The sequence below is a fragment of the Monomorium pharaonis genome, chromosome 4, assembly GCF_013373865.1.
Source record: "Monomorium pharaonis isolate MP-MQ-018 chromosome 4, ASM1337386v2, whole genome shotgun sequence".
Classification (NCBI taxonomy): domain Eukaryota; kingdom Metazoa; phylum Arthropoda; class Insecta; order Hymenoptera; family Formicidae; genus Monomorium; species Monomorium pharaonis.
The window spans coordinates 30298692-30324821 of NC_050470.1; the positions used below are offsets into that span (position 1 = coordinate 30298692).

Below are 26130 nucleotides of genomic sequence, written 5' to 3' on the forward strand. Positions count from 1 at the left end.
GAACATTTTCAGTAATTAAAATCATGTATGCATATATTTTTTACAGAAAAATAATATTGTACGTTATTTCCAAAGATATATGACATCGTAAATTTCTAATAATTTGTGCTCAAAAGAGAAATAATTTTTACAAAAAAAGAAATATTTTATACGTCAGGAAATTGATACAAAGAATATCGTTAATTTATTTATTTTGATAAAAATAAGGTTGGAAATAATGTTATGGAATGTTATCTATATTCTTTTTCTTTTTGTCAATATAGAAAGACATGTTTCTTTTATAACGTAATATTTACATACAATTTATCGACTGCATATTGCTTTGCTTTAACGTAACTAATTATAAATGTAATACTCAGAATTAAATAAAAGTTAAAAAGTTAAGTAAAGTTAATAAGTTTTAATTTAACTTAGTTAATTTGAAATGAGTTAATTTTTAATTTCAATTTATAGTTATTTTTTAAATACAAAATTTTAACTTGTTAAATTCTTTTAAGTTAAAAGTTTACTTATATAAAAGAAAATAATTATAAAAAAACATTTTCGTGTTATTTCGTATAAACTTGATTTACAAATAAAATATTAAGTCTATTAGATGGTCCATATTGTTTTGTTCTTTAGAGGAATCTAATTTTAAAAAATTATGACATTCCAATTTAAATAACATAAGTAATACTTTTTAAAATTAACTTTTAATTTAATTTATTTTTAACGTAATTAAGTTTGACTTAATTTAATTTAAAAAAAATATATTAATTTACTCAATTCTGGTATATTATTCCAACCCAATTAAATTGAATATTTCGTATCTGTCAGTTATAAAAATTTTGTTACGTATATGTAATCTACGCGTGCAAGTGTACAACTGTATCTAACGAAGCTCAAAGTTCATACTGCATCGATGCATTTACTTTACCAGCTAGACAAATATTTTTATATATACACACACAATTGCTACTATAAATATAATTTTTTATAAAATGTAAAGTTTGCACGGGAACTTCAGAATATACTTAGAATTTTATCCCGAGCAAAAACAGCCTTTCAATACGATGTATGTTCAACACGATCTATGTCACTCGTAAACAAGACCCAGTTTCCTTCTTTCATTCTAAGAAGATTGCAAGTAATATAAAAACTAAAAAAGAAAAAAGTTTAATACATAAATATCAATTGTTTATGATATTTTATATAACAATGTTGTAAAAAGAAACATGTCAAAAAACCATGAATACATTAACGCAATTTATTAGGATCAAGTTATATATACATACATATATAATATTATATATACGCTAAAAAACTAATTGTCTGTGATTATCTTTAGAATAGAGAATAGTTGTAGATACATTTGAGAAAATTTTAATTTTCTATTTAATTAGATCAATTTTCCGCATAAGAGAATTCAACTTAAGAATTTCAATCCGCAAAAAAACTTTATTATCCGTTTATATCTCGAAGCGTAACGTCACATTCGCACATATACGTATAATTCTTTTTATTTATAGAAATAAATTCAAATCAATTAACTGATGTTACTATTAAGAAAAATAATTTTAAAAAATATATAACAAAAACTGGGTTAATGATTTCCTTCTGCATTATCAAGCCTCAATATATTTTCAACTCATCGGTGCATGCTTACATGAAGAAAAAAACAAAGTTAAAAGATCGAAACCGAGATTACTATTGAGCCGCGATATTATAACATTAACTGAAGATAATCTTATCGCCATGTAATAGTCCAAAGGTACGACTTGAATAAGCATGCAACGTGTGGGGTAACAAAATATTACTCTTACATAACTTCTAATAAAAATTATAATAAATGCAATCGTATTGTAATTTATGATGATTTATCTTGCCTCGCTGCTTCACATAATATTTTGTATTATTTATTTCAACTGCAGTGTAATAGTACATCTACAATCAGCATGGTATTTTGTTTTTGCAGTATTATTATCTGTACAACGCCGTTCCTTTCGATGCCTTCGGCGCTTTGGCATACTTCGGTATCCGTTCTCCTGTTACAATAAGTTATCGCTGTTACTATACGTACTACGGTAGAACTAGCTACACTTTACTTCCGTTCCTTACAAACTTTGTTTTCTAACTGTTGGGTCTTGATTTATCTTATTACTCTATTAATTCAGTTTATTGCTTTATTCATTTTGAGTTGTACATGAACTTTGTCTCTTAACTGTTCTTCGTTTAATTTAAGTTTATTTTTTATCGTTCTATTAATTCATTCATTTATATTGATATATTATATATTAACTCTAGGATATATATGTCTCGCTGCGTGTTATATCACACTGAAAAGTATTTTTTACGTTAAAACAATAATCAGAAAAGTGTGGTGATACTATGTGAAACTTTCACTCTTACAATATTCTCTTCTTAAAATATACATTGTTCTTCTTTCTGCAAATCATCTTTGTGAAGAATGGAGACGTATTTGTAATTGGACTGCGTGTGAAATAAGATTGTTATAATTGCAATTTATAATTACAGGAGTCTTTTGCAATTGACATTTCTTCGTAAATGATATATATTGCGCAATAACAATTTTACATTCCAAATTCTACACTTGTGTAAAACCTTTCGAGTTCCCCAAAAGTACAGCAAAATTATACAGATAAGAAATAAAAATAGATTTTAATCATTAATAATAGGCGATTATGCACTTCTCGTTAATGTTTCCGGAATGAAATAATACATTGATATTGCTAAAACAATATCCATTCGAAATGATTATTATTATCACAATAAGATGCACGACCGTTGACCCGAATCTCGTGCCTTTATCTAACCGTGCTCACATGCTTGTGATATCGCTATAATGAAAAACATTCCCAGCAGTTTAATTAGCAAAGGTCATTATCTATTATCATCACCTGCATAAAAATTATAAATGATCAGTAATTTATTTATTAATAAAAAATTAATATTTAATAAAGAGAATAAACAAAATCTCCAAGTAATCTACATCGTACATTTCACTAAAGCAACAAAATATATAACATTTTTCACAAAATAAAATGCATGTAACGCATTTCATTAGGGTTATTTTCTTTACGTGAATAAACTAGAGGTATCAAAATATTAGTAGAAACAATTAAAAACTGTACATTTATTTCAATATTAGGTCAATAAAAGTGTGTGCATATAAATTCTATTATTCATATATTGAAAAGTTTATTCATCATCTTGTACAACTGTTGTTTTTTCAGATACATAAAGTCCATCCAAAAACTTTCTAATATCCTTGTTCTTTACTGTCGTTGACTGTTGGATAAGAGCAGCTAAAAAATAGACCAGTATATTTGTTAATATTTCTAAGTTCACTTATTTTTATTAAAAAACTATTAATAATTAATTGTACAAAGTGTTTACCTGAACGTGATACGTCCTCTAAGGAATTTCCTTCTATAATTAATTCATCTTTTTGTTTGCCAGAATTTGCAACAGTTACACCTGGTGCCATTTTAACGCGACGTATGTACTTCTCGCCTAAGAAGTTACGGATTTCTATAACTGTGTTGTTCTCCGTAGTTACACAGTTGATAGGAAAGTGAGCATACACAGCTCGCATCTTGTATTGATAGCCCTTCGTTACACCTTTAAGCATATTCTCAATATGCGAGCACACGGTACGAACGGCGGCTAATTCTTTTTTTGTACCAAACCATTTCTCTACCTTCAATAACTTCGGGCTAATCATCTAACATGAAAAAAGGACACGCACATAAGATATAAATATAAACGTTGTACATTTTAATATAAATTGTGCATATTTCAGATGCGGATTTGTCATTTATAGGGAAATGAAGGGGAATCCAAAGTCTCATCACAATAGGTACAATTAATTTCAATATTATTCCAGCAAAATTATAAAATTACTAAAAGATAATTTTTTTTCAAAAAGTACATATTTAGTAACAATAACATTTACTTACACGAATATCGAGTGCAAGGTGTTTGAAGGATCGTTTCAATACACCTCTCGGTCCTTTTACCGTTACCAGACGAGACTTGACTGTAACAGTCAATCCCTCTGGGATTTTAACCGTTTGATTAGTAACAATCTGCTTCATTCTATAACATAAAAAATTTTATATATTCTCATTTTATAATATAGAATCTAAATTATAATAGTATAACATCATAATTCTAAAGTACAATTGTAGCACAGTGATAATAATTAATTGGTGAATTCCAAACTAAACAACTATTTATTAGACTTTTAAAATTTGATAAATTATGTTTGTTAAAGAACATCGTAAATATAAATAGAGTAAGAAAGCTCAAATAATGTTTTTAAATAAAAGTTTAAAATCTATATATATATATATGATTGTTTATATTTATCTAAAAATTTACTTTTCAACAGATTACTATAAATAAAAATTGCTTTATATTTATTCCATAAAATAAATTGAAAATATACTAAAAATATATCATTAATTTATTGAAATATACAAAAACACTTTATTATTATTAATTCATAGGTTAGAACACGTTGTGGCTTGAAGTCACATGTTCACATCAATCAAAATAGATGAATAACATCGCGTAATTTCCCACAAGTTTACACCTTAATTTTTTATACGTAATTTTGATTCTATATCTATACTTAAATTAAAAAATCATGTAATTCTTGACAGCTACAGACGTGCGTTACTCCTGTCGTCGTGGGTACAGGTCTTGTTTTACAAGAGAAATAATATTTCGTAGCGCAAACACGTGGAACGACAATGTGAAAAACACGTAACATTCAATTATTATGTTCAATGTAACAATGGATTGCTGCGGATTCTATAAAATATTTTCAATCGTAAAAATTGTATTACCTTATGATCCGCCATAAAACCGGAAAAGATCGAAGAAAAGGCGTCGCTACCAACGCTCATGTAAGGAATACATAGAGAGGAACACTTCTTTGTACTTCAGCTAGTACATCTGTCACGCCAGATGGCATTGCATCCTTCAAAAGAAAACATGTCCGACGTCACGATTGGACGAGATTTGGCTTCTACAGAATTGCCAGGGATTTGGAGACTCTCCCTCTAAATTTAAATTTTGTTGATCGTGTTATCACATGGAATTTTTTCTCACTTTACTCTTGCTTTTCTTATTCAAACGAAGATGGCAAATAATAATACCAACGTTTAATAATAAGTACAAACTTATATAAACATAAAATTTTGAGATTTATAACCAATAATTCTTTTAATTACATTTAAATATAAATCTCAAAGCTTACATAAAAAGAAAATAACAACAGATTATAATAACGTTCCGCTTGTCATTAAAAAAAAAGGGGATAGTAATTTATTTCATCTTTGCGACAATAATTTCCTTTATGATATCAATACAGCCGATTACTGCAGCATCGATACATAATGCACAAGATGGGGTTTAACGCATTTTTTCATGTATCATTGACAAGCAATTGTGCGGACTCCGCCGCCCACTGCTCCGACCGAGTACGGCACTGGCCGTGATCACGTGGTCCAACGCTGTCAACTGGAAGGGAAGAATCCCTTCGCACTCCGTTTCGCCGATCAGCCGTGGGTCGTGACCTCGGGCACAAGGCACGGCTGACGGCCTCGGCCGGCTGCTGTCGGACGCGCTCGGCGACGACCGCGCGCCACCTCAGGAGGCGGCGCGGTGGCGCGCGCGCGTACGGCACAAGCCGGGGCTACATACAGCATACAGGCTCGCGGGCACGGCTCTCAGTGCGACGCCGGGTGCCGTTCGCGGTGGGGATGTGTCCACGTCGCGTACCGCGTCCGTAGGGCCCCTGCACGCGCTTACGCTCCGGTGACGTCGTCAGCCGCGCGACTGACTCCTCTCCCCCGTGGTCGGACGCGCGCCGCCCTCTCGTTCGCGTACGTCTGTGCTACGTGCTTCATCCCCTCCTGCTCCGTGCTGCGGGTATTTTTTTTTTCTTTTTCTTCCCCCCCTCTCTCTCTCTCTTTCTCTCTCTCGCTTTCTTTCTCTCCCTCTCTCGGGGCCTGACGGCCTGAGACCTGAGAGCGGGAAGGAGCGGTAGCGCGCGCGTTGTTGCGGTCTATCGACTCCTCGCGCTCGAGCGGGGATAACATCGAGGTGTGCGGCGCGAACGTCGTGCTATGCCAGTATAAATATTGTTCTGTCGCTTCTCTCGCGCGAGCCGCAGCTTCTTCTCCACTCCCTTCGCCCTCTCTCTCTCTTTCTCTCTCTCTCTCGTGTCTTCTCCCGTTTTTTCCCTCCCATCATCCTATCTTTCTCTCTTTCTCTCTTCTCGAATTCCTCATTGTTTCGTCGCTGGTCGCGCGCGCGGCTCGCGGCCGCACGCTCGATGCGCCGTCGTGCTTCCCTCGTTCGACGAACGCGAATTATTCGTGTGACAAACGCGAGTGACAATCGGGGGCTCGTACCAGTGACTCTTCCCGCGGTGCGGAATGGCCGGAGTATTTATCCCGTGTAATCCCGCAGGACGCGGCTCCGGTGAGCCGCGGTGATCGTGCCGCTCTGTCATCTGTTTCCAAGAAAAGATAGAGGGGGAGAGAAGGAGAGAGAGGAAGAGACAGAGCGAGAGGACTGGCCTCTACCTGCCGAGCGAGCGACCGAGACTGTGGTGTGTACGTGGTATGGCTCGTCGTCGGTGGTTCCTCACCGCCTTTATTACAGCGGAACCCGAATGCGTGCGCGAACGCGAGCGTCGCCGTACCCCTCTCGCCTGACCGGCCTACCCGCCGCCACTGTAAGGCTGCGTTCACACGTGAAATCGATTTTCGCGCGGGGACCGTCGCCGTCATCGTCGTCGTCCTCATCCGGCCGTACCTCGCCAGGGAGGAGACGCATTACCGCGGTTAATGAACGGAACCAACGCCGGCCGATCGTCCAATCAGCTTTTAGGTAAGACTTTCGAGACCGTCCTGTCTCGCCGCATCCCCCTATTCCACCTTTTTACTCCTTTTCGTTCGGCCTCCGGTGGTCGGACGAGTCGTCGTTCGTAACGAGGGAACTCGTCTTCGAACGGAGAACAGAGTCCTTTTCGGTTCGTCGAACCCGCTCATCTGCACCACTTCGCGGGGAAAGCACGTGGTGGCCTGCAGCGAAATCTTCTCATCTCCGACCGAACGCGGTTCAGATTTTATTTACGAATGCAGCATGATAATGATGAACTCCTTCGTTCGTCATTCGACACGCATCGAGCGTAATCACGTTGATGAACGTAAAACTACATTAATTCGCAACGCTTTCAGTAAAATCTACTAAACTGCACTTGTGCTCCATGATTTCGCGCAAACGCTAAATTGCTTTAAACGTGCGAAATCAGTCTCCTCAGCGACGTCGAAAAATCCGTATAGACCACGCGTTGGAGATTTAAAAATTCAACCAATCCGAACAAAACGGATTAAAATTAAAATTATCTGATAAATCAAATTTTAATCTTCAAATATTACGCGGAGAGAGGCGCGTCGAGTTCCGTCTCCGATAAGAGTCGCCTAAAGTGGCCCTTTTCAATAGTTTATGTAACGATTTCGCCGCTATCTAAGGCATCGGGCAGAATTCCCTTCTTTACTGCATCGTTCGAGACGTTTATACAATCCCGGTATCTGGGATCTCGGATTGCGATCCGCTGCCGCAGAGCTCGCGCATTGTAAACAGACGATCCTGACAGCCTCCTCGTACGTATGCGCCGCACGTGCATCGCATTTCTCGCTTACTACGTCCGCAAGTACGAGGTGTGCACGCGGATTTTCTTTGTCTGCCGTGTCGCGCCGCGCCGGTATGAACGCCGCTTAACTCAGGTGCGCGTGCACAAAGGGGCATCTTCGCCGATGATGCATCTCGCGGCTGGAGTCTCGCGGCGGAAACGGCAGCGCGTCGTGCACTTTCGGTATCACGAACCGCATGCGTTCTCTGGAACTCTGAAATGCGACTCTCGGTTCGCGTGCTTGAAAAGAATTTCTCTTCCAGAAGAAAAGAAAAGGAAGGATCCGCCAAGGGCACACCTGCGCCACATGAAAGTGTCGAGGAATATATGTATTTTGATGAGGCGCGAGAAATAATTTTACGTTTTGAGATGTCACGTAAAAATTCTTATCCAACGACAACTCTTATTCGTCGATATACATTGGTACACACAAAAATATTTTAAGAAAAGCGATTGTTCCATTTTGCAAATAGTTTCTTGATATTAATCTTAAGACGCACCCATTATTATAAAACAAGTAATATTTATTTAAAATAAACTTTTATGTATACGCACAGAAAAATATATGCTTAAAGTGAATTAGTATCACTTCAAATATTTCATAACTTTCGAAAATCTGTCGTAAGTTTATTATTCAAAATATATTTTGAATCTTAATAACTTAATATTTCAATTAAGAATATTAGGTTGAAAGAAAAATTCGATTTGCTTGTTCCAACTTTTTTTCACATGTACAATTTTATATTTTTCGAAAGAGTATAAAATTTTTTAGTATATGATAATGAGTTTTTTAAATTTGTGATGAATGTATATTTTAAGACATTTATTAAGTAGATATTCTTTATTAAAGATAACCGTACTTGCTGGAAGAAAAAAGTACATTGAGTAATCGCTTCTCCTAGCAATATTTTTTACGTATACACATTACGTCGAATCATCTTTCTTTCTTCAGTATCGCCAATTTTATAAATTATTCAAATGTATGAAAATATCGTTTTATTTCTCTGTCAGTTTTGTATAAATAAAACTATTACGCTCAACTACATCCTATATAAGTATTAACCTTAATTATTTCCATATAATTTTGTTTTACGGAAATGTAACGAAGTACTTTTTTAAAATTCACGAAATCTCCAAACCCCGATATCACGCACTCTCTCACCAATACGTCAAATCACGTAAATTGGATCGTTATTCGTGAATTACACGCCTACGGTAAACATACCCGCGGTGTTCCGTGAATGAAACAGCAAGCATGCGCTTACGATAGGAAATCAGCGCTTACAAGTTATCGTGTACCTTTTAAGTGCAACGAAAATGACTATATATGCAGCGCAGTCACGAACGCGATTTAGCAATACGCATGTATCACGCTTATTGCGCCGGCTCACTTATTTTCTCATCGCCGACTTAGAATCTCTTCCTATTATTAAAAAAAAAAATAATAAAATTGACTTCTTGTAAGCAGTACTCAGAGTCTTAACGGCGAGAAAACGCTATCCTAATTGCCGATGTAAATTTCCGACTATCGGAACAAGGAGGAGACAGGATGTGTAACAGGATTGTTTCCGTTACGGTAGCTAAATTAAATGAATTTGAAGTGATAATTCTCTTAAATGCGAAGCATAAATGCGAAGCTGGAAAAAGAAAGAACCGAATTAAACTTGAGATAATTTCTTTTTCACTGATTCCGATGGGAATCGCTTCTAGAGACTTAAAAACGATGATTCAGAGGTTCTATAACGCGCTGCGAAGAGTCGTGCAAACGTCATCGAGAACGTTCCGCATTCGATTCCAACCATTCTGCGTTCAGAAACATATTCCAGTAACTAAAAACCTGTAGTATACGTAACGTAGGGCTATTTTTAAATTTTCGATATAGAAGTACGTTCCTGAACGCGCGGCACCGATTTCTTGCGTTTTTATCCGGCTTCGAGGTACAAAGTCTTTTTGAAATTTGACAACTGCTTATCGTTATGGGAACGTTTATTCGTGCATGAGTATGCTAATCGGCCGTTTACTGTAATTGCAGCCAGGCTGGACGAGCGTAGTCGAATGCAGCTGGGCTCAGCATGCCCTCTAAGAAGCAGTACAACCTCGTACATAATGACGAGTACGACACGCGAATACCGCTGCACAGCGAGGAGGCGTTCCACCGCGGAATCGTGTTCCACGCCAAGGTAATCTGGGGTGATTTCTTGTCCACTTCGGTCCATACGCGCGCACCTCCGGCTTCTATTCGTTTTTCTCAATCCGTCCCGACGCTTGCATCCCAACCTGATCTCTCGCGCATCTTGCGAAGTCTTCCATCTTCGGATCTCTCTATATTCCCGTCTAAAAGTTTTGACGCCGAAAATACTCGAGTTCTCGTCAAAGGCATAAAAAAAAAATGTTTAAGAAACATTAAGTCGGGAAGAAGCCGTTAAACGATTTTACTACTGGGCTGTCGAGCGATCTCTCGTTGAAATTTATGTGAAGCTCGAACAGCCCCGTGCCCGAAAAAGATACCGATCCTCCCATTGACGTAATACTAACAAATTACTGCCGACGACGACGATTGGATTAGACACGTAATGCGAATTTCTAATTGCAAAAATTCCGTCGTGCGCCCTGCGCCAAGCTAGTGCACGCTTTCAGAAAATAGTAACACTAACGGTCGATAGCGTCTCACGTCAGAGGAAAATGTATGTCGACTATAAACTACACTTCGTTCCTCTGACCGCCGATGCGATGGGAACGAAAGCAACTGTTTTGACACGGTTGCGCCAAGACGGAATTTTCGCGCCTTAATCCTATTTCGATAAAATATATTGCAATGTTTCCGCGGCACGTAATGACCGTTAAATTAATAATAGTTCCTGGAACGCGCCGAAACACTTTCGTACAATGTTGCACCAGATTACATATTTTCTAAGCGAATTTGAAAAAAATTTGTAATGAAAGAGAAATGTGTAGCTATCATTATGTGCTAAATAGTTCACTCTAATTTTTGTATTAATTTAACACAAGTTGATATACATGTTAGAAAGTAATATGAATATTTAAAAAATGATAATATGAAAAAATGTAACACTTGGACATAATTTGGAGACAAAGTGTGGAAACAGATTTCTTCAGTAAAATTGACATTTATAATATGTTGACAATAATTGTAACAAGACTGTATTACTTTTATGTCATTCGTTTTTCTTACTCATAAATTGTTATTTCAACGCAAAGAAGTATTGATTATCAGTTCAACACGAAACTCAAATAACATAGTTACATTATGTTAAATTAACACTTGGGAAATCAACGCGAAAGATCTTACGAGTACCGGGTTTTGACGCAAATAGAAAATGTTTTCTATTGTGTACTATTTCTCACAATGGGCAATAAAATACCCCGGGGCGAGATCTCCTCTTGCGGGAACGGGAACTGAATCGCGATACGGGGACGCAAACTGCAACTCCGGTGAACGAGTCAACGCAACACCGGGCGAGACAATGTCGCGCGGTGTTTCCCGGTCCGTCTAACGAAATCGATTCTAGGAAACTCGCGCCCCGGGATAATGATATTTTTACGTGGTTGTGGTCGTGGTCGTCGTCGTTGATGGTGCAACAATTGCGACGACAGCAGCCGGCGATACAGCCGGGTGGCTTATTTCTGGACGACGACGCCGTTTCGCGCTCTCCGTGACGTCATTGTATCGTGCACGTGTTTATTTCGGTGGCACTTCTCCTGCGAAAGGTTGAAGCTTTTCTGCGCGCTCGTAAATCCGCGCGCGCGAAAACCGCCGTCGCGTCGCGAATTTTCGACCTTTGATTTACAATACCTCGCGGCGTGTTTTACGGCGCGACGTACGTGCGGCACGTCGTTGACGTTTGCGCTTACGTAGGAGAGCCCGAATACCGTTTCTAAGGAGAGGTCTATTTCTTTAAGCTTTCTCGGTTCATAGAACTCTGTACGACACAGTTCATTTATTTGGCAACTCGGGGAAAACCCGCGAATATCCCAAAAGTAAAGTTTTGCTAAAGAACGATTTGTAAGCTGAATCTTCAGGTAAATTGCAATGGCACGAAATATGTTATTCTTAAAAAAAAAAATTATTTTATCTGTCTTACTCGCTCCAATTGAACGATCAAGCTGAGCCGGAAAAATGACGAGTGAATTAAAAGACTACGGGTACGCGTTTACGCTTCTACGCTAAAAACCAGCTTGATTTGCAAGCGATTTGTCTCGCATGAGAATCGGCGTGTACAATAATGCTATTCGAGAATCAGATTTTAGCGCTTAGTGAGGCTATAAATACAGATCGATATACTCCGCAGAAAGACAGAGAAACTTTGCTATTAATATTGCATCTACGTACGAGGTAACATGCGTGTTCCTTACGGAATTGTAATGCAGGAAATAGCTCGATAGCGAAATTTATTTCAATTCAACGACGTCGCACGTCGATTTCAAGCGGAGGTTTTTCCCGGCGTGAGTATGACGGATCACGGTTGAAGAGAAACAGTCGCGACGCGAGAAATTTTTCACCTACGATTACTCATCTTCAATTCGTTCTCGGTTATCGCGAGCTATCGTCGCGCGCTGCTATCGATCGCAAATTTACAAAGAGACCGTCCTCTTCCTGTCGCAAGCGTATGTGCGTGGGAGAGCACCACGTGTGTCGAATAACTCGAACACGTGGCTAGGGCCATCGCTTTTTCAATGGGGGAATTCTAAATACAGATCGACGCGGATCGTATTTGTGCTCCTCTCGCGGTATGATTACGGCAGCGTAACTGTATATCTAGCGCGTTTTGCACCGCAAATGTGAGTGAAACATATTTCGAGTTTGTAACATTTGTCTCTCGCTGAGGTGATTGAAGAGAAACAGTCGCGACGCGAGAAATTTTTCACCTACGATTACTCATCTTCAATTCGTCAAACACGGAAAATTGTGTTAGATCTGATTAAAATTTTATTAGGCTGCCTATCGGTTTCTTTAATTTTTGCAAAGGATACGACTCGAGAAATTACGCGCGCCGATGAAAACAAATTGAAGCGTAAGTCGAATGTCAGGGAGGAGTAATAGAAACGAAACTTCACCATGAAGTGTAAATTGAAACAGTGAAATGTAAAAGAAATGTTGTAAGAATTAAACCTTCTTTTTTTACATTTTGCTGTTTCAATTTACGCTTCATAGAAGTTTCGTTTACACTTCCATCAGTCCTCTTTTACATTCGACTTACGGTCGGACTTTTATTTTTACCAGAGCGCTAGACGATTCTCTTTGAATATTTTAAGAAATTTGTACTGAAAACCTTATTTTTTACTTGGAGCTAAATAAAATATTGGCTACAAAATTGGCATTACACCGTGTTCTTATTTGTGCCAAGTAATTAAATGTATTACTGAGAAAACAAAATTCACGAGTTATTGAAACCAACAATTTAATCGCAATTACTAAACATTTAGTTGATCACACTTCAATTAAATTATTGTCCAACCAAATTTTCGTTCCGTTAATAAAATTCTTTTTTTTTTTCAACGTATCTTGAAGAAGAGATCAATGCTGCGAATCGAATCCTCCACGACCTACCGACATACAATAAATACAGTTTTCCCACGAGAGAAAGACGTCGTACATTGTTTACCCTACCCTTCACCCAGTGTTAACCAATTATTACCTCAGCGAACCGCTACATTTCTTCCGTTTTCAGTTCATCGGCTCTATGGAGGTTCCGCGACCGACTAGCCGAGTGGAGATCGTGGCGGCGATGCGAAGAATCCGCGTGAGTACGCGTAATCGCTAATTAACCCAGTTAGATCGGGCAGCGCGGGTACAGCTCTGCCCTCGTCGCCGCAGATCGCAGACCGAATTTAATTCCGAATCTCGTTTTGATTCGCAGTACGAATTTAAGGCCAAAGGGATCAAGAAAAAGAAAGTGACGCTGGAAGTCTCGGTGGACGGGCTAAAAGTGACCCTACGGAAAAAGAAGGTAATCTCTTTTGCTACCACATTTTGCCGCTCCTACTCACGCATACGAATTGAACGCGTTGATTCTCTCTATGAGTCTCAAGTCACCTCGTTAATCCCTACCTAAGCCGGATAAGCTAATTCTCGTACGCGCATAAGCAGATAAAATGAGTCTGCTGCCCTCAATGGAATATCACATAATTTAACGAGATGAAACAAGGAGGAATTTAAACATTGACGCAGATTCGATTTAAATATTTGATAAAAATTTCACAGAAGCTCCTCCGCGGTTTTTGGTTAAAAACAGGATGACTTAACTGTTTTTTTTTTCCTCGGAAGATCCGTTTTGGATCAACCGATTTCCATTTTCTGTGGAATTACAGTGGTAAATATGTTTTCTATACGTCATTCGCTTGCTACGTCGGTTCAGTTCTCGCACGCGAATGCAACAACATTCTTCTTGGCGTCACCGAATGTAAAATCTCCGCGACGTCTACGGATTAAAAATAAGAAAGAGCGACGTCATTCGTGAATATTGGAAGAAGGACAGAAGGGAGGGAGGGGAAAGAATCACGTATGCTCGATGACGCGTATTTCGTAACAGTTGCAATTTATAACGAGAAATGATTTTGGACAAGCGCCACGTTGTATTCGCACTGATACAGACACAGGCGCTATATATTTTCAATGCTACATAACCGACAACAGCCAATATATTAGTTAACAATATTCTCCAAGTAATAACTTGCGCCATTCGCGATTTTTTTTGCAGAAGAAACAGCAGCAATGGATGGATGAGAATAAAATTTATCTGATGCATCATCCGATTTACAGGTGAGATCGCTTACAGCGTACTCCCCAAATCAGTGAAATTTCACTGATTACAGTATTATAATTGTATCAATTAATGATACACGCACTCTGTCTTCCAGTGACAACACGCTGATTCCGATTTAGAGAATCTGGTGCTCTTCGTTTATCGAGTCGATTTATTGTTGGTTAATACGATGGTTATTATGCCTTTTATGATTTATATGATGATCAATAAATAAAAAATATCATATGAAAATCTTACCATCGTAGAACATAATAAAGAGTCATAACGCGTTGCAATCTTAAGAAACTGTGCACAATAATGAAACGTTACAAAATAATTTCTGAATAAAGCGGAAACTGAATGTATGTCTTTTCTTGTTTCTTCAGGATATTCTACGTCTCGCACGACAGCCACGATTTAAAAATATTTAGTTACATTGCCCGTGACGGGAGCAGCAATACTTTCAAGTGTAACGTCTTCAAATCTAGCAAAAAGGTGAGTCTGAACGTTTATTCGTGCGGGAGAGTAATTTAATCGATCTCCAATATGCATATCGTCGAGCTTCCTATGTCGGACACGATCTGGACTACACGACCGGAGGGGAAACAAACATCACACGGATTAGTCATGCAATACGAAGTCACGCGCTATTTTTTTCACCCCGTTACAGCTACACTAAGAAAAAGTCCAATAAATATACGTACGCAATCAGGCGAAACCTCGAGTTTCTTGGACAGGCCCCCACGTCCATTTTTCTTCTATTTCCGCGGGTCCATTTCGCTACGCAACAGCCGGCGTAAGATTTACACGTCGCGCACGTGCGTGAATCGGTACATACATACCTAAATACATATATACATGCGCGCCGCGACAATTCAGCAGCCCGCGTCGCCTGGCGCTTCATCAACTTACGTTATTGTAAAAACCTATAAATAAACGCGGGCGGCTCCTCGACGGCAGCCGGCCGTCCTACCCCTCCCCCTCGCCGATCATTTTCCGTCTCGGAGACGCGACGGATTGCGCGGGGAAGTAGGGGGGATGAGGGAGGGAAAGAGCCGTTCGCGCTGCATCCCTGTCGAAGTGAGAGTGTATTTTCGCCTTTTCGCGTGGGCGGAGGGATGGCCCGGTGAAACCGCGAGACGGGGAGGAAACGCGGACTCGTGTCGCGTTTTGTCGCGTATTTGCAGTGGCGGTTCTCGCTCGGTGCATCTCGTTCGGCACCGAGTTATTAAAATAGTCCGATATAGGCCGGCGGGTGCGATCGTCCGCGACATCGGCAAGCTGGTGGTGGTGACCGGCGGCGACCTCCTCAGATCCGGAAAATGCGAGGGAGGGGAAGGGCGAAGAGTTTCACCTCCGCGACAGAATCTTTGCAGCATCCGACGGAAAAAGTTGCCCGAGGAAAAAAGATCTTTAACATCGTCGACCGTGGCGAATAGAAGACCTTTTTTTTTTTTTACGTACTCGTTGCTTCTCTGATCACACACATTCACAGATTTCGTGTGAGTGTGCGTTCGATAGATATCGGTGAACGCAGACATTTTCGTTCCTCTCCTTTGTTGATTATTTGGGGATTCCGGTCGCTTTGAAAATCTGGGTGAATCCAGAAATAACCGGCGACCATAGGGGACGATATATCTAGGATGCCGCAGATATATCCGCCTTGGCCGAAGTTTTGAACTTGCGATATCGGGCAAAAGTTCCAAAAAGCTTTTTCTCGTTTCCCGCCGTCCTACTTGCTGGTAACGTTTACGTCAACTTCTACGACCGAGCAGCACTCTCAGCAACGAGTCTCCTTTAATGCGCTTGCTCTCCTAATGGACTGAACTTTCATTCTTCCCGCCTTATTTTTTCCGTGGTGGACGAGAGTTTACGGGCTCGCGTATAAGGTCGTTTACTTTTGGGGCTCCCTGCTTCCTCTTTCGGCCTCTTTCCCTCTTGAACTTCTCCAATGACGTTCGCAGCTCTACTTTGAACTTTGTTATACGCTATACCCCCGGCAGTTTGCTCGGCAATGTAACGCCACAATTTTATTCGTATTTTATAGACCCGAAGAATTCCCAGATAAGTTTGTTACACTCACTTGATCGATACGTAAGGGGCGTACACTTCGGGAGCTACGTAAGATAATTGTGAATTGTCACAGGGAAACGCTCGATACGCGACAATATATAATTTATCAGTCGGGGGAGGATATAAGAGTTCTCGAACGGTCGACCGTTAAGTGTCACCATCGCCGGGGTGAGCTGTAGGATAGTCGTACGCGAATTTCACGAGCGTCCCCCTGTCCCCGTTCTCACCGGACTCCCTGAACTCACGATTTACTTTTGGACGCGGAAACAGAAGTACAAAGCTGTCGGGCCACTTACGCTTCTTCAGTCGAGTCAGTTTCCATCAATCTTCCTATAACAGAGAGGACCGGACCGACGTAGTTAAGAGAAAATAGAAAATCACCCATTTTCTCGGGAAAGTCGGGGAGCGGTTGAACAAAAGTAGAAAAAATTTGATATAAAAAAAACACCGCGGGTTGCATCATCTCGACCTCTGTAATGTCGTAAGAAAAAGAGATGAAATAAAAATTGCATAACAGGGTCAAAGACACGTAGTCGACAAGTATTTTCAAGACTCACTTTTTTTCCTGTAGAGAGGAATAATAAAATTGAATTTCGAAACGATCGCGATCACGTAATGGACACACAGTAGAACGCAATTGCCCCAACAACTTGTACAATGCAGTTAATCCAAGAATAATCGCTTGTCTATATCCCGATTCTATACCACGGCACAGCCGTGCCGCAGATCGCCCACAGCCGCGTATACGGTTCGTGTATCAGAAATGACCGATTTAAATCTAGAATCCTCAAGTAAGCTTCTCGGGGCTATTTACTCACCGCTATTCACTCCATTTACTACTCCAGTTAAGAGAACAGCGCCAGTAAATCAACGAGATAATTTCCGCTCGCGCCTCCTCATCGCTTCGCCTTATTCGGAAAAAAAAAAAAAAAAAAGTAGCCACAGACGGGGAGCGCGACGTAAGTCGGAACGTCTTCTAAGAAAATAAAAAATAAAAAAGGGATAGATTAATTGTTCAGGATGAACGCGTCGAGCTCGGATCATGAGACTGAACTCCCTGTCAGCGAGAGAAAGAGAGGGAGGGAGGGAGGGAGGAGCGAGGTGGTGCCATTGAGCGGACCGAAAGCGAGAATATTAATGCGCTTATAAATAAACCGGAGGAAAAATCTAGCGAAGCAGCACGTACTGGCCCCGACAGACGTCGGCAGGCGACGTGCTCGCGGCGCGAGCCTCTGCGCGCCGCCGGCCAAGAAACCGCGGTAGGAAGCCGCACGGTTAACTTCGGCCTCGCGTGTTCTCGTCCGCGAGAAACTTACCGCGCGTAAAGTCTCGGTGCACGCCTCTTCCTCCTCTTCTCTCCTTCTTTCTCGTTCTTTCCTCTCGTTCCCTCTCTCTCTCTCTCTTTCTCCTTCATCCCGAAAACGAATCTGCGAGTGCAACGACGCGCCGCCAAGCGGACTCCCGCTGTCCGGCGGATCCTCCTGGTGCAAAGTGCGGTCCGCTGCGCGAGATTAATCGCTGCATTGGTGAATCGAACGCGAGCGAGTGGAAAATAGAGGATTGTTTGATCGCGAGGTCGAGAAATCGGCGCCCGCGTATAAGAGATGACAGCGCCCGACGACGCCGACGGGGCAGGAGCGGGCGCAGTGATTTTGACGATCGGACACGCGATATAAATGTATGACGTGAATTGACGAGTTTATTTTCATACCTTCTCCAGTTAAGAAGCTGTAACCTCGGTGCGTGCGCGTGTGCAACGTTGCGGGAAAATAATTGGATAGCGTACATTTCCACTTAGCACATTGCCGTCACGTATCAAGCTCGTCTTTTATCGCCCGTTGGTGTTTTATTGACCGATGACTCGTGTTTAGAGATCACTCGTGTTTAGAGAGACATACAGTTTAAATCGTCACTGTGCGACATTATTTAAAGTTTAAAATTGATAAAATTTTCCTCGTGTTGTAACATTTGTGTGTCTATACCTTCATTGTTTTATTTTCCTTTCGTGCGTTATAAGTGAAATTTTGTTCTCGCTGAATTGACTTGTATGAAAAATAATGGAACGAAACCGTTAATTTCTCGCATAAAACGCGTTAATGTTTGTCTCGTAATGAATCTCCCGGATCGTTTTCAAAATGACAAAAGGATCGAGAACGGTACGTTTACATTTAAAATAGAGTTTACATCTAAAAACCACATTGCTAATCTTCAGTATCGGTTTTTCCACCATTGCCTGGAATAACGGAAAAGAGAAATATTACGCAGGTCAGTAAGTAACCACAAAAGTGGTATAATTTTCAAACTAAACCAGGTTACTTTGAAGATCAAACAAGTAAGTTGTATCTTTTCTCAATAAATAGTTAAGGTATAAATACACTGAGGAAACTATTCGAATTATCCTTTCGAAAAGTAACAGGCGAATATTTAGATTTCGGACAAAAATTCGATGACGATGATTTATTAGAAGTAAAACCATTCGGGGAAGATGTATCTGTTCGTTTTTGAATGAATAATCCGAACAATTCGATGATTTCATTCCCAATAAACCGTGGTCAGGTTTTGTTCTATAAATTCTATTCAAATCTAATTCTAAGTCATAAGTATCTGTCTGTTATTTTTTGACAGAATAATTTGATCGGACAGTTTTCTCAGTTTTTCAATATCTTACCTATTTATTGAAAAAAAGTACAACTTAATTGTCTAATTTTCAAGGTAATCGGTCGGTTTCGTTCGCAGATTATATCACTTTTGCGGTCACTTACTGACTGATGTAAATAAGTTTAACTGACATTTAATCTAAATCTAAATAGATAAAAAATATGCGTGACAATCCACATCAAACATCATTTTTCCATCTACAAATTTTCTTTTTTTTTTTCTTCTCGATTTAAAGACTCGCGCAGTAGAATCTTTCACGGTGAAGTCGATTGTTGTATAATCTGGCACGTCGAAAGGATCGAACGCGTGACTTTTCGTGCAACGCAGGTCCGCAACAGTTTCCAAATTACGCACAATTTAGTGGGGAATTTGCCAGATTAAATCCACAGTGACTATTTATAATTGAAAACTATCCGTGCGGACAGTTGTTATTGCACACCACGTCGGTTCTTCGAAACGGCGGTGTCTTGCGGCGAATTTGCACTCGCGAATGTAAAATAAATTAATAAATTAATTAATACTCGACGCGTGTGTATGTGTATGACAGAACGCGCGCCGATAAAACGCGTTTTTTTTTCACGTGTGACAGCAGACACGCGGAAATATCGCGGGAGCGCGAAAATTCTGCGATCACTCGCATCAGTGGTTACGATTACCTACCAGGAATTGTCGACGTCGGTGCAACACTATTACGATATTACTTCTATACCAGTCTGCGTCAGGGATAATGCATTTCAGACGTTCGCAAACGTTTGCTTAATATAATTCGTGTTATTAGGATACGCGCGCGTTTCGCATACATTGACGTTTTCGCGCGCGCCTAATGGACGGCCGTGTTATTTTATACGAAAAGATTATGTTTGCACAATTATGTCCATACAGGACGTCCGGTAGGAAAACACCTAAAAGATTGCACAGAGAAATCGCGAAAGTTCTTTGAAAAATCATCAGTGGCAAGACGTGACTTGTAGCTAATGTATAAAATGTCAAGGATAAATGTTTGAGATGGACAATCTCCCGGAGGAGTATAATCTCAGAATAATAATCTAATAAGAATTAATCTCTTTCGCGAGATACAAGTGGATGTGATGAAACTATATTCTTCATTTTTAATTTCAGACAAAACAGATTTTGTTCTCGGCGCAATATTAATTGCAGTCTACGTGAGTTAAAGTGTCACGGTTTGAGAGAAAAGTGATGCTATAGATTTTTATATCAGATTTAAAAATAAAAAAAAAGACGAGGATCCTTGACGTTTAATTTCTCATACGCATTAGCTGCCGGTCACTTGGTACATAAAGTTTTATACGTGTTTACGTTCTTTGCGGCCTCGACAGGCTGAAATAAGTTCAAAGGAACTCTCAAAGTAAACGAGTCGCCTTTGTGCCACAAAGTGACGAATTATCTAAATAAAAAAAGAATGTAGTTCGCGAACGGAGATTTCGCGCGATGGATGACAGCCGCGGCTGCGAACGCGTGAAAATTCGAGGCGGACGCGAGAAGGGATCGTAAGCGCCATGCTTAGGAATTCGTTGAGAGGCACGGCGATGTCCGAGCCGACAACGCCAGCGAGTCCCGGCCCTAGCAGCCCTCTGGGCTTCGAAACACCCAGACCACGGAAGAAGCTCTCCTTCAAGGAACCGGAGGCTTTCAACTGCTTGAAACTGCGTAAACCGTCGACACGGTCGAGGCTGTTACTCGCACAAAATAGCGTCGACCATAGCTTCGACGAAAACCCTTTCGAGGAGGAAAACGAGAACCTCGATGAGCTCGAGGTAAACCCTTTCATTCAATCGTGACTTCATGGACGAATTGAATTACCGAGAAATGTGATCGGCATAGGAAGCTCGCTAATATGTCTTTGCAACATCATTGTTTTAAAACCTTGTAATTTTTTGAAAATAATATTCGCATTGTAGCAATTCGATGTTACTCCACGTAAATTCACGAAATTTGCATGTGAGACAATTGGACCTCGCGAGGAAATAAGATAAATCTGATTTAATTAGAGTCAAGCGATGAGGGTAGTCAGGACGGTTGGGCAAGCTTTCGAGGTGTGCCATAAGTTAAGCATAAGCAACACTACGGAGGAACGTGGCGAGAAAGACGGGGAGAATCACGGTGAAAATTACGGTGATGTTTACGAGGACCAAGATGAAATTCCTAACGAGCAATCTCAGCCTTCTCCGTCGCCGGTACATAAAGGTGAAACATCAATATCAATAACTGCATTTCGCTAAATCGATCTTTGATGTTTCTTTCTTTACTTGGTCTCATTCGATTTTACTTTAACTTCCACGATAGAAGTAACATTTTAATAAAATCAGAAGATAGATAAAAAAAGATTCTCTTTCAAGCCTTTCATTTTCATCTCTGTGACGCATGTCGCTTCTCTTACGTTTCAGACATATCATTATTGGGGGATACTGAAGATTCGGTTCCCGAGCAAACGTCCGTTACCTGTCTGCTTCGATCACACGACGGACCGGCGACGACAACCTCTACCTCACCAATCAGGCAGTCGCCGTCGGTGAGACAAGAAACATATAAATAGGACCAAATCGCCGCGTCGTGCTATTTCAAAATAAAATCATCATTAACCGAATCTGTATTACACGAGTGAAAGATACTTCGTGAAATGCTTTGGCAGCCACGATGAAGTCAAAGCCTTAAAATAAAATAGCTCATTGTCTTGCTCTTGCTTTACGGTATTGGTATTGTTTACCGCTTTCCAAGCTCTCCGCTGCCGTTGCCGCGTACAACTCGTAAATTCTAAAACGTCTGTCTTTGCGCTCCATTTCGCAACGGCGCCTGTTACTTTTTTTTTTTTTAAATAAATTCCGAGACAATTTTCAATTAACACACTTTGAAGTGATAAACTTTTACGTCTTTAATACATAATTCACGTTCGTACGCTTTTTCCTTTGTAGATGTTGATACTTAATAATGTACATAATTTGAAGATTTATTTATTTTCTCTTTTCCCTTTTTATAGGGCACGGTGACCTCCGAGTGCGGAGGTTTATTGGTGGGAGGCGAATTAACAGCCCTGAAACACGAAATACAGCTTCTGCGTGAACGTTTGGAGCAACAGAGTCAACAAACCAGAGCTGCCGTTGCCCATGCGCGACTCCTTCAAGATCAGCTGGCGGCGGAAACGGCAGCGCGCGTCGAAGCTCAGGTATAAATAAGTGAATCAATTACCAGAACACATAAATATTTCGCCAACACTTGCCTGCGCGCGATTTATCGCCGTATAGTCGAACCTAATTTATCGAGGCGTCTTAATTTGTCAAGGCGAACCTAATTTAACAGCAACAAAACGATTTATACCTTTGATAATTACTTGTTTTTTTCTATCGATATTATTCGCGCACTCCCTCCACTTGAAAATGTCAAGGAAAAACTTGAAATGCACACGATCATCATTGCATCAATCATTATTGCAATTTCGATAAGCGAAGGAGCTTCGACAGTATCAGAGTTCTAATTTACAATTGCGAACTGTTCTTCGTTCCAGGCGAGGACGCACCAACTTCTAGTGCAGAATAAGGAATTGCTAGAACATATAAGTGCGCTGGTGGGCCATCTGAGGGAACAGGAGCGTGTTTCCGGTGGTCACGTGACCACCTCGCAGTCGCAAATCCCGACGCCCGCGTCCATGCAGCAGAACGCGGCGGTTCCCGACCTGTCGGGCCTCGGCCAGGTAACGCTCTACCGAATTCCATGACACGAGTGCTCCGGTGGAGTTTGGAACCGACTGACCGAAAAAACGGCGTTGCATCTCGATTAATGTTTAACAGAATGCATTTTGTACTTCTCTCTTTTTTCTCTTTTTTTCTCACTTTTAATACCGTTAACGCCTTTTGTACCGATTTCTTATTTTTTTTTAACTTTATAATAAAACGTTTTGTACACACTTTTGGTTTTGCACCCCCCTCACCCCTTCCCTACACACTACATTTTATACCGGCGAATGTGTGTGTGTTTGTGTGTGTGTGTGTGTGTGTGCCTCCGAATGTGTGATATTCCCTTTGCGTTCTGATGACTTAGCAGTGCACGCACTATGTTTTAGGCGTTTTCGTTTGGTGCCGATAAGACGTCGACGGCAAAAACGACCGTAGCCTCGAGTATTTGCAATTTTTGCGCGAACATTCGCACCTCGACCCTCACGGCGCAAAAATTACAAAACAACAATCAGAAAGAGCGCTGAACGAAATCTGTACTAATACCGGTAAAAAATAATCGGGAAGCGTTTTGTCACATCGCGAGAGTGATTTGACGCAATGCGTATACATCTTGTCTCTTAATTACTTACACGTGCATTTGCATCGAGGTATCTAATTGCGAGATATGAATTTCATGCTAAGATACGACTAATCTAATAACAAGTTAAGCACCAGTATGACGGTGTTGTCTAACAGGTCTTCACACGGGATTTCGGAGTGCGTGCTGCCAACGAATGCTAGGTAATATTATCACTCATTACTAAAATCTATCGGTGTAAAGCGATCACAGTCAGACATCGAAAGATGGCTCAGATCCAAAATATCTAACAAAATACCACAGAATAGAAAGAGGTAAGAGAACAAAGATCCACAGATTGCAAAATTTTACAGATTTACAAATCTTTCGGTTCAATGTTAATTTAAAGATTCACAATACAATTGCATTCATATTTACGTATACTTAAATATCCGGATTTAAAGAAAGAGATTATATGATATGTACAGAGATTTTTGATTATATGTCAATGCTCAAGTTGCACAAGTTGAATTTGGAACTCGAAACCTTTTTAAATGTCTACACGTGTCAAAGATCAAGCGTGCTTTATAAGGAGAGAACACATACTTTTTTAAAATTCATTACAACTCAAAAAATAAAAATCAAACTTACAATTTACAGTGATACTCATCTTGCTCTAAATTCATTTTCAAGCAATATAATCAAGAGTCATCTCTGTACAAGAATAAACAAATAATAGCTGTAATAAAATAGAAAAAGACAAGGACAGTTTTATATCTCACGAATATCACGGGCTTCAAAGATCTTGTTCCCAAAACTGCGTATTCTCGGATAGTGCCAACGGACCGGGGGCCAGAGTTCGCCATGGGAATTGGATCCACCGACCTTTCCGTACTGTACATATCCGCCGGAATCGCTGTATTCTAGTGGTCTCGGCGCCATGGGAATCCAGAGCAATAACACCGCTACGGATCAATTGCAGTTCCAGACGCAGCTGCTGGAAAGACTGCACAATCTAAGCCCGTTTCAGCCTCAGAGATCGCCCTACAATACACCGTCGCCGTATGCAATGGGCCCAAGTCTACTTCTACCTCCATGCGGCGGTCCATCGGTGAGTAATTCCTCGTTACTGTATTTACACACAAGCGTTTCAAGTTTATTACACGTAAATCAAGTAAATCGTATAAACAAACAGCAGAAATTTCAATAGTTTTCATATTTTCGACAATAAATAATGAATATGATTATCTTTGTTTTAAATATTTAAATTTTTAGTATTATTTATAAAGGAAAAAAAGAAAAGCTCTGCTTTGTGCCGTTAATTAAAAATATGCCTAGTTAATTCTTGAAAGATTTTTTTTTCATTTATTTCAGAATTCAGCCCAGCTATCCCCAAATTCCCTGAGAATCTCCCAACCGAACAGTTTCTCCTCGTCGCCTATTATGGCTCACAAGCTCGAAAACTACGGGACGGATAATTTCGACAACGCCTTCATAAAGCCCTTGCCGTGCACCAATGATAAAAACGTATCACATCCATCGATCGACACTAAGATCAAGCAAGAACGCTCGAATCTGCAAGATTCTTCCGAAATACCTCCGATAATTCTGGACCCTCCACCGCAAGGCAGACGCAGTACAGACAGCACGGTCAAGAAAGCGAGCACGAAGCAAAGTTCGAACGTGGCTCACGGCGTACAAGACAAGAACAATTTGCAAAACCCGAAAGGCCTGGCGACCATCCTGCGATCCTCAGGTCCGCCGCCTTCCCGCACGACGAGCGCTCGACTGCCCTCGCGCAACGATTTGATGAGCGAAATGCAGCGAACAACTTGGGCTCGCCATACGACCAAATGACGAAACACTGTCCAGTACAATAATGCAAATCTGCGTGACCTTCGGCTCCGTTAAACGAAGCCGATAGTTTCGTTAGAATTCGAAGAAAACGCAAGTCCAAGTATATTATATTCTATTAGTCATGGATCACGAAGGAAGTTTTACGCGTGGGGCTTGAGAACCTTTGATTTTTAACGGATGACAGGATTTGCATTTTCTCCTCAAAGATCGCTCAAAATCTTATTTTAAAATTACTGAAATGAGTGCATGATTTTTCGATACGTAAAACTGAATTTACGTTTCGAAAAATTATCGAACAAATTGTCCTGTGAAAATTTGTTGCCAATAAAAAGTATAAGAATTTTAAGAATATATATACTTATATCTTTTACAAAGATTTACTAGAGCTCTAAATCGCTCGGTGCAGAGTCAATAAATTATCATAGCATAGCGATATTCCTGTGACGAACGTGAGAATCGTGATTTGTACATTCGTTTGCATCTTACGTGTAACGTGTCTGTAAAGATTGAAAACGATAGTCGCGTTCGGGCGAATTAGTGGACGTATACCTCACGCATGTGTCCGAAGAGACAGATTGTAATACGTAATTCGTACATTTATTCGTATCGCGACATTTACAGTGTACGCCCAGTATATAAAAAGTCGCCATTTAGCGGACGGACTTGTGCCAAAAGTACCAATCGTCTTAAGAGAATTTATTTTCAGTATATTTTTAAGTAATGTAAAAATAAAGATAAGCGTGATCACAGAATTGTAACAATTATGTGCTTTCTATCCCCTGTAATTCCCATCCTCACGTATTTAGTCATCAATCAAAAAAA

The 26130-nt window shown here is 40.2% G+C and overlaps 2 protein-coding genes across 7 annotated transcripts; one reads left to right on the top strand and one right to left on the bottom strand.

Moving 5' to 3' along the window:
• Positions 1 to 3169: 3169 nt before the first annotated feature.
• Positions 3170 to 4968, bottom strand: LOC105830867 (60S ribosomal protein L9). Its single transcript, XM_012670518.3, has 4 exons — positions 4854 to 4968; positions 3960 to 4098; positions 3397 to 3724; positions 3170 to 3305 (listed from the first exon to the last, which is right to left on the bottom strand). The coding sequence occupies exons 2-4, from the start codon at positions 4095 to 4097 to the stop codon at positions 3199 to 3201; spliced, it is 573 nt and encodes a 190-aa protein (XP_012525972.1). The 5' UTR covers position 4098; positions 4854 to 4968; the 3' UTR covers positions 3170 to 3198.
• A 585-nt stretch (positions 4969 to 5553) lies between these two features.
• On the top strand, positions 5554 to 26060 carry LOC105830866 (carboxyl-terminal PDZ ligand of neuronal nitric oxide synthase protein). Of its 6 annotated transcripts, none has more exons than XM_012670513.3 (13): positions 5554 to 5940; positions 6484 to 6906; positions 9744 to 9891; positions 13402 to 13473; positions 13591 to 13680; positions 14431 to 14492; positions 14862 to 14970; positions 21216 to 21411; positions 21612 to 21736; positions 22202 to 22387; positions 22727 to 22912; positions 24287 to 24562; positions 24826 to 26060. In XM_012670513.3, the coding sequence occupies exons 3-13, from the start codon at positions 9784 to 9786 to the stop codon at positions 25306 to 25308; spliced, it is 1893 nt and encodes a 630-aa protein (XP_012525967.2). In that variant the 5' UTR covers positions 5554 to 5940; positions 6484 to 6906; positions 9744 to 9783; the 3' UTR covers positions 25309 to 26060. The 6 variants fall into 6 exon arrangements, with proteins under 6 accessions (XP_012525967.2, XP_028045155.2, XP_012525966.2 ...); XM_028189354.2 differs by having other exon boundaries at positions 5554 to 5894; XM_012670512.3 differs by having other exon boundaries at positions 5554 to 6906.
• The last annotated feature ends 70 nt before the right edge of the window (positions 26061 to 26130 follow it).

What these genes read in the sequence shown, in the direction of transcription:
- LOC105830867 (XM_012670518.3), bottom strand. Translation starts at nt 4,097, where the DNA reads ATGAAGCAGATTGTTACTAATCAAACGGTTAAAATCCCAGAGGGATTG. An exon ending in ACCTTGCACTCGATATTCGT is followed by an intron (nt 3,725 to 3,959) that starts GTAAGTAAATGT and finishes TTTTCATGTTAG; the next exon opens with ATGATTAGCCCGAAGTTATT. An exon ending in AGAGGACGTATCACGTTCAG is followed by an intron (nt 3,306 to 3,396) that starts GTAAACACTTTG and finishes TCTATTTTTTAG; the next exon opens with CTGCTCTTATCCAACAGTCA.
- LOC105830866 (XM_012670512.3), top strand. Translation starts at nt 9,784, where the DNA reads ATGCCCTCTAAGAAGCAGTACAACCTCGTACATAATGACGAGTACGAC. An exon ending in GAATCGTGTTCCACGCCAAG is followed by an intron (nt 9,892 to 13,401) that starts GTAATCTGGGGT and finishes TTCCGTTTTCAG; the next exon opens with TTCATCGGCTCTATGGAGGT. An exon ending in ATGCATCATCCGATTTACAG is followed by an intron (nt 14,493 to 14,861) that starts GTGAGATCGCTT and finishes TTGTTTCTTCAG; the next exon opens with GATATTCTACGTCTCGCACG.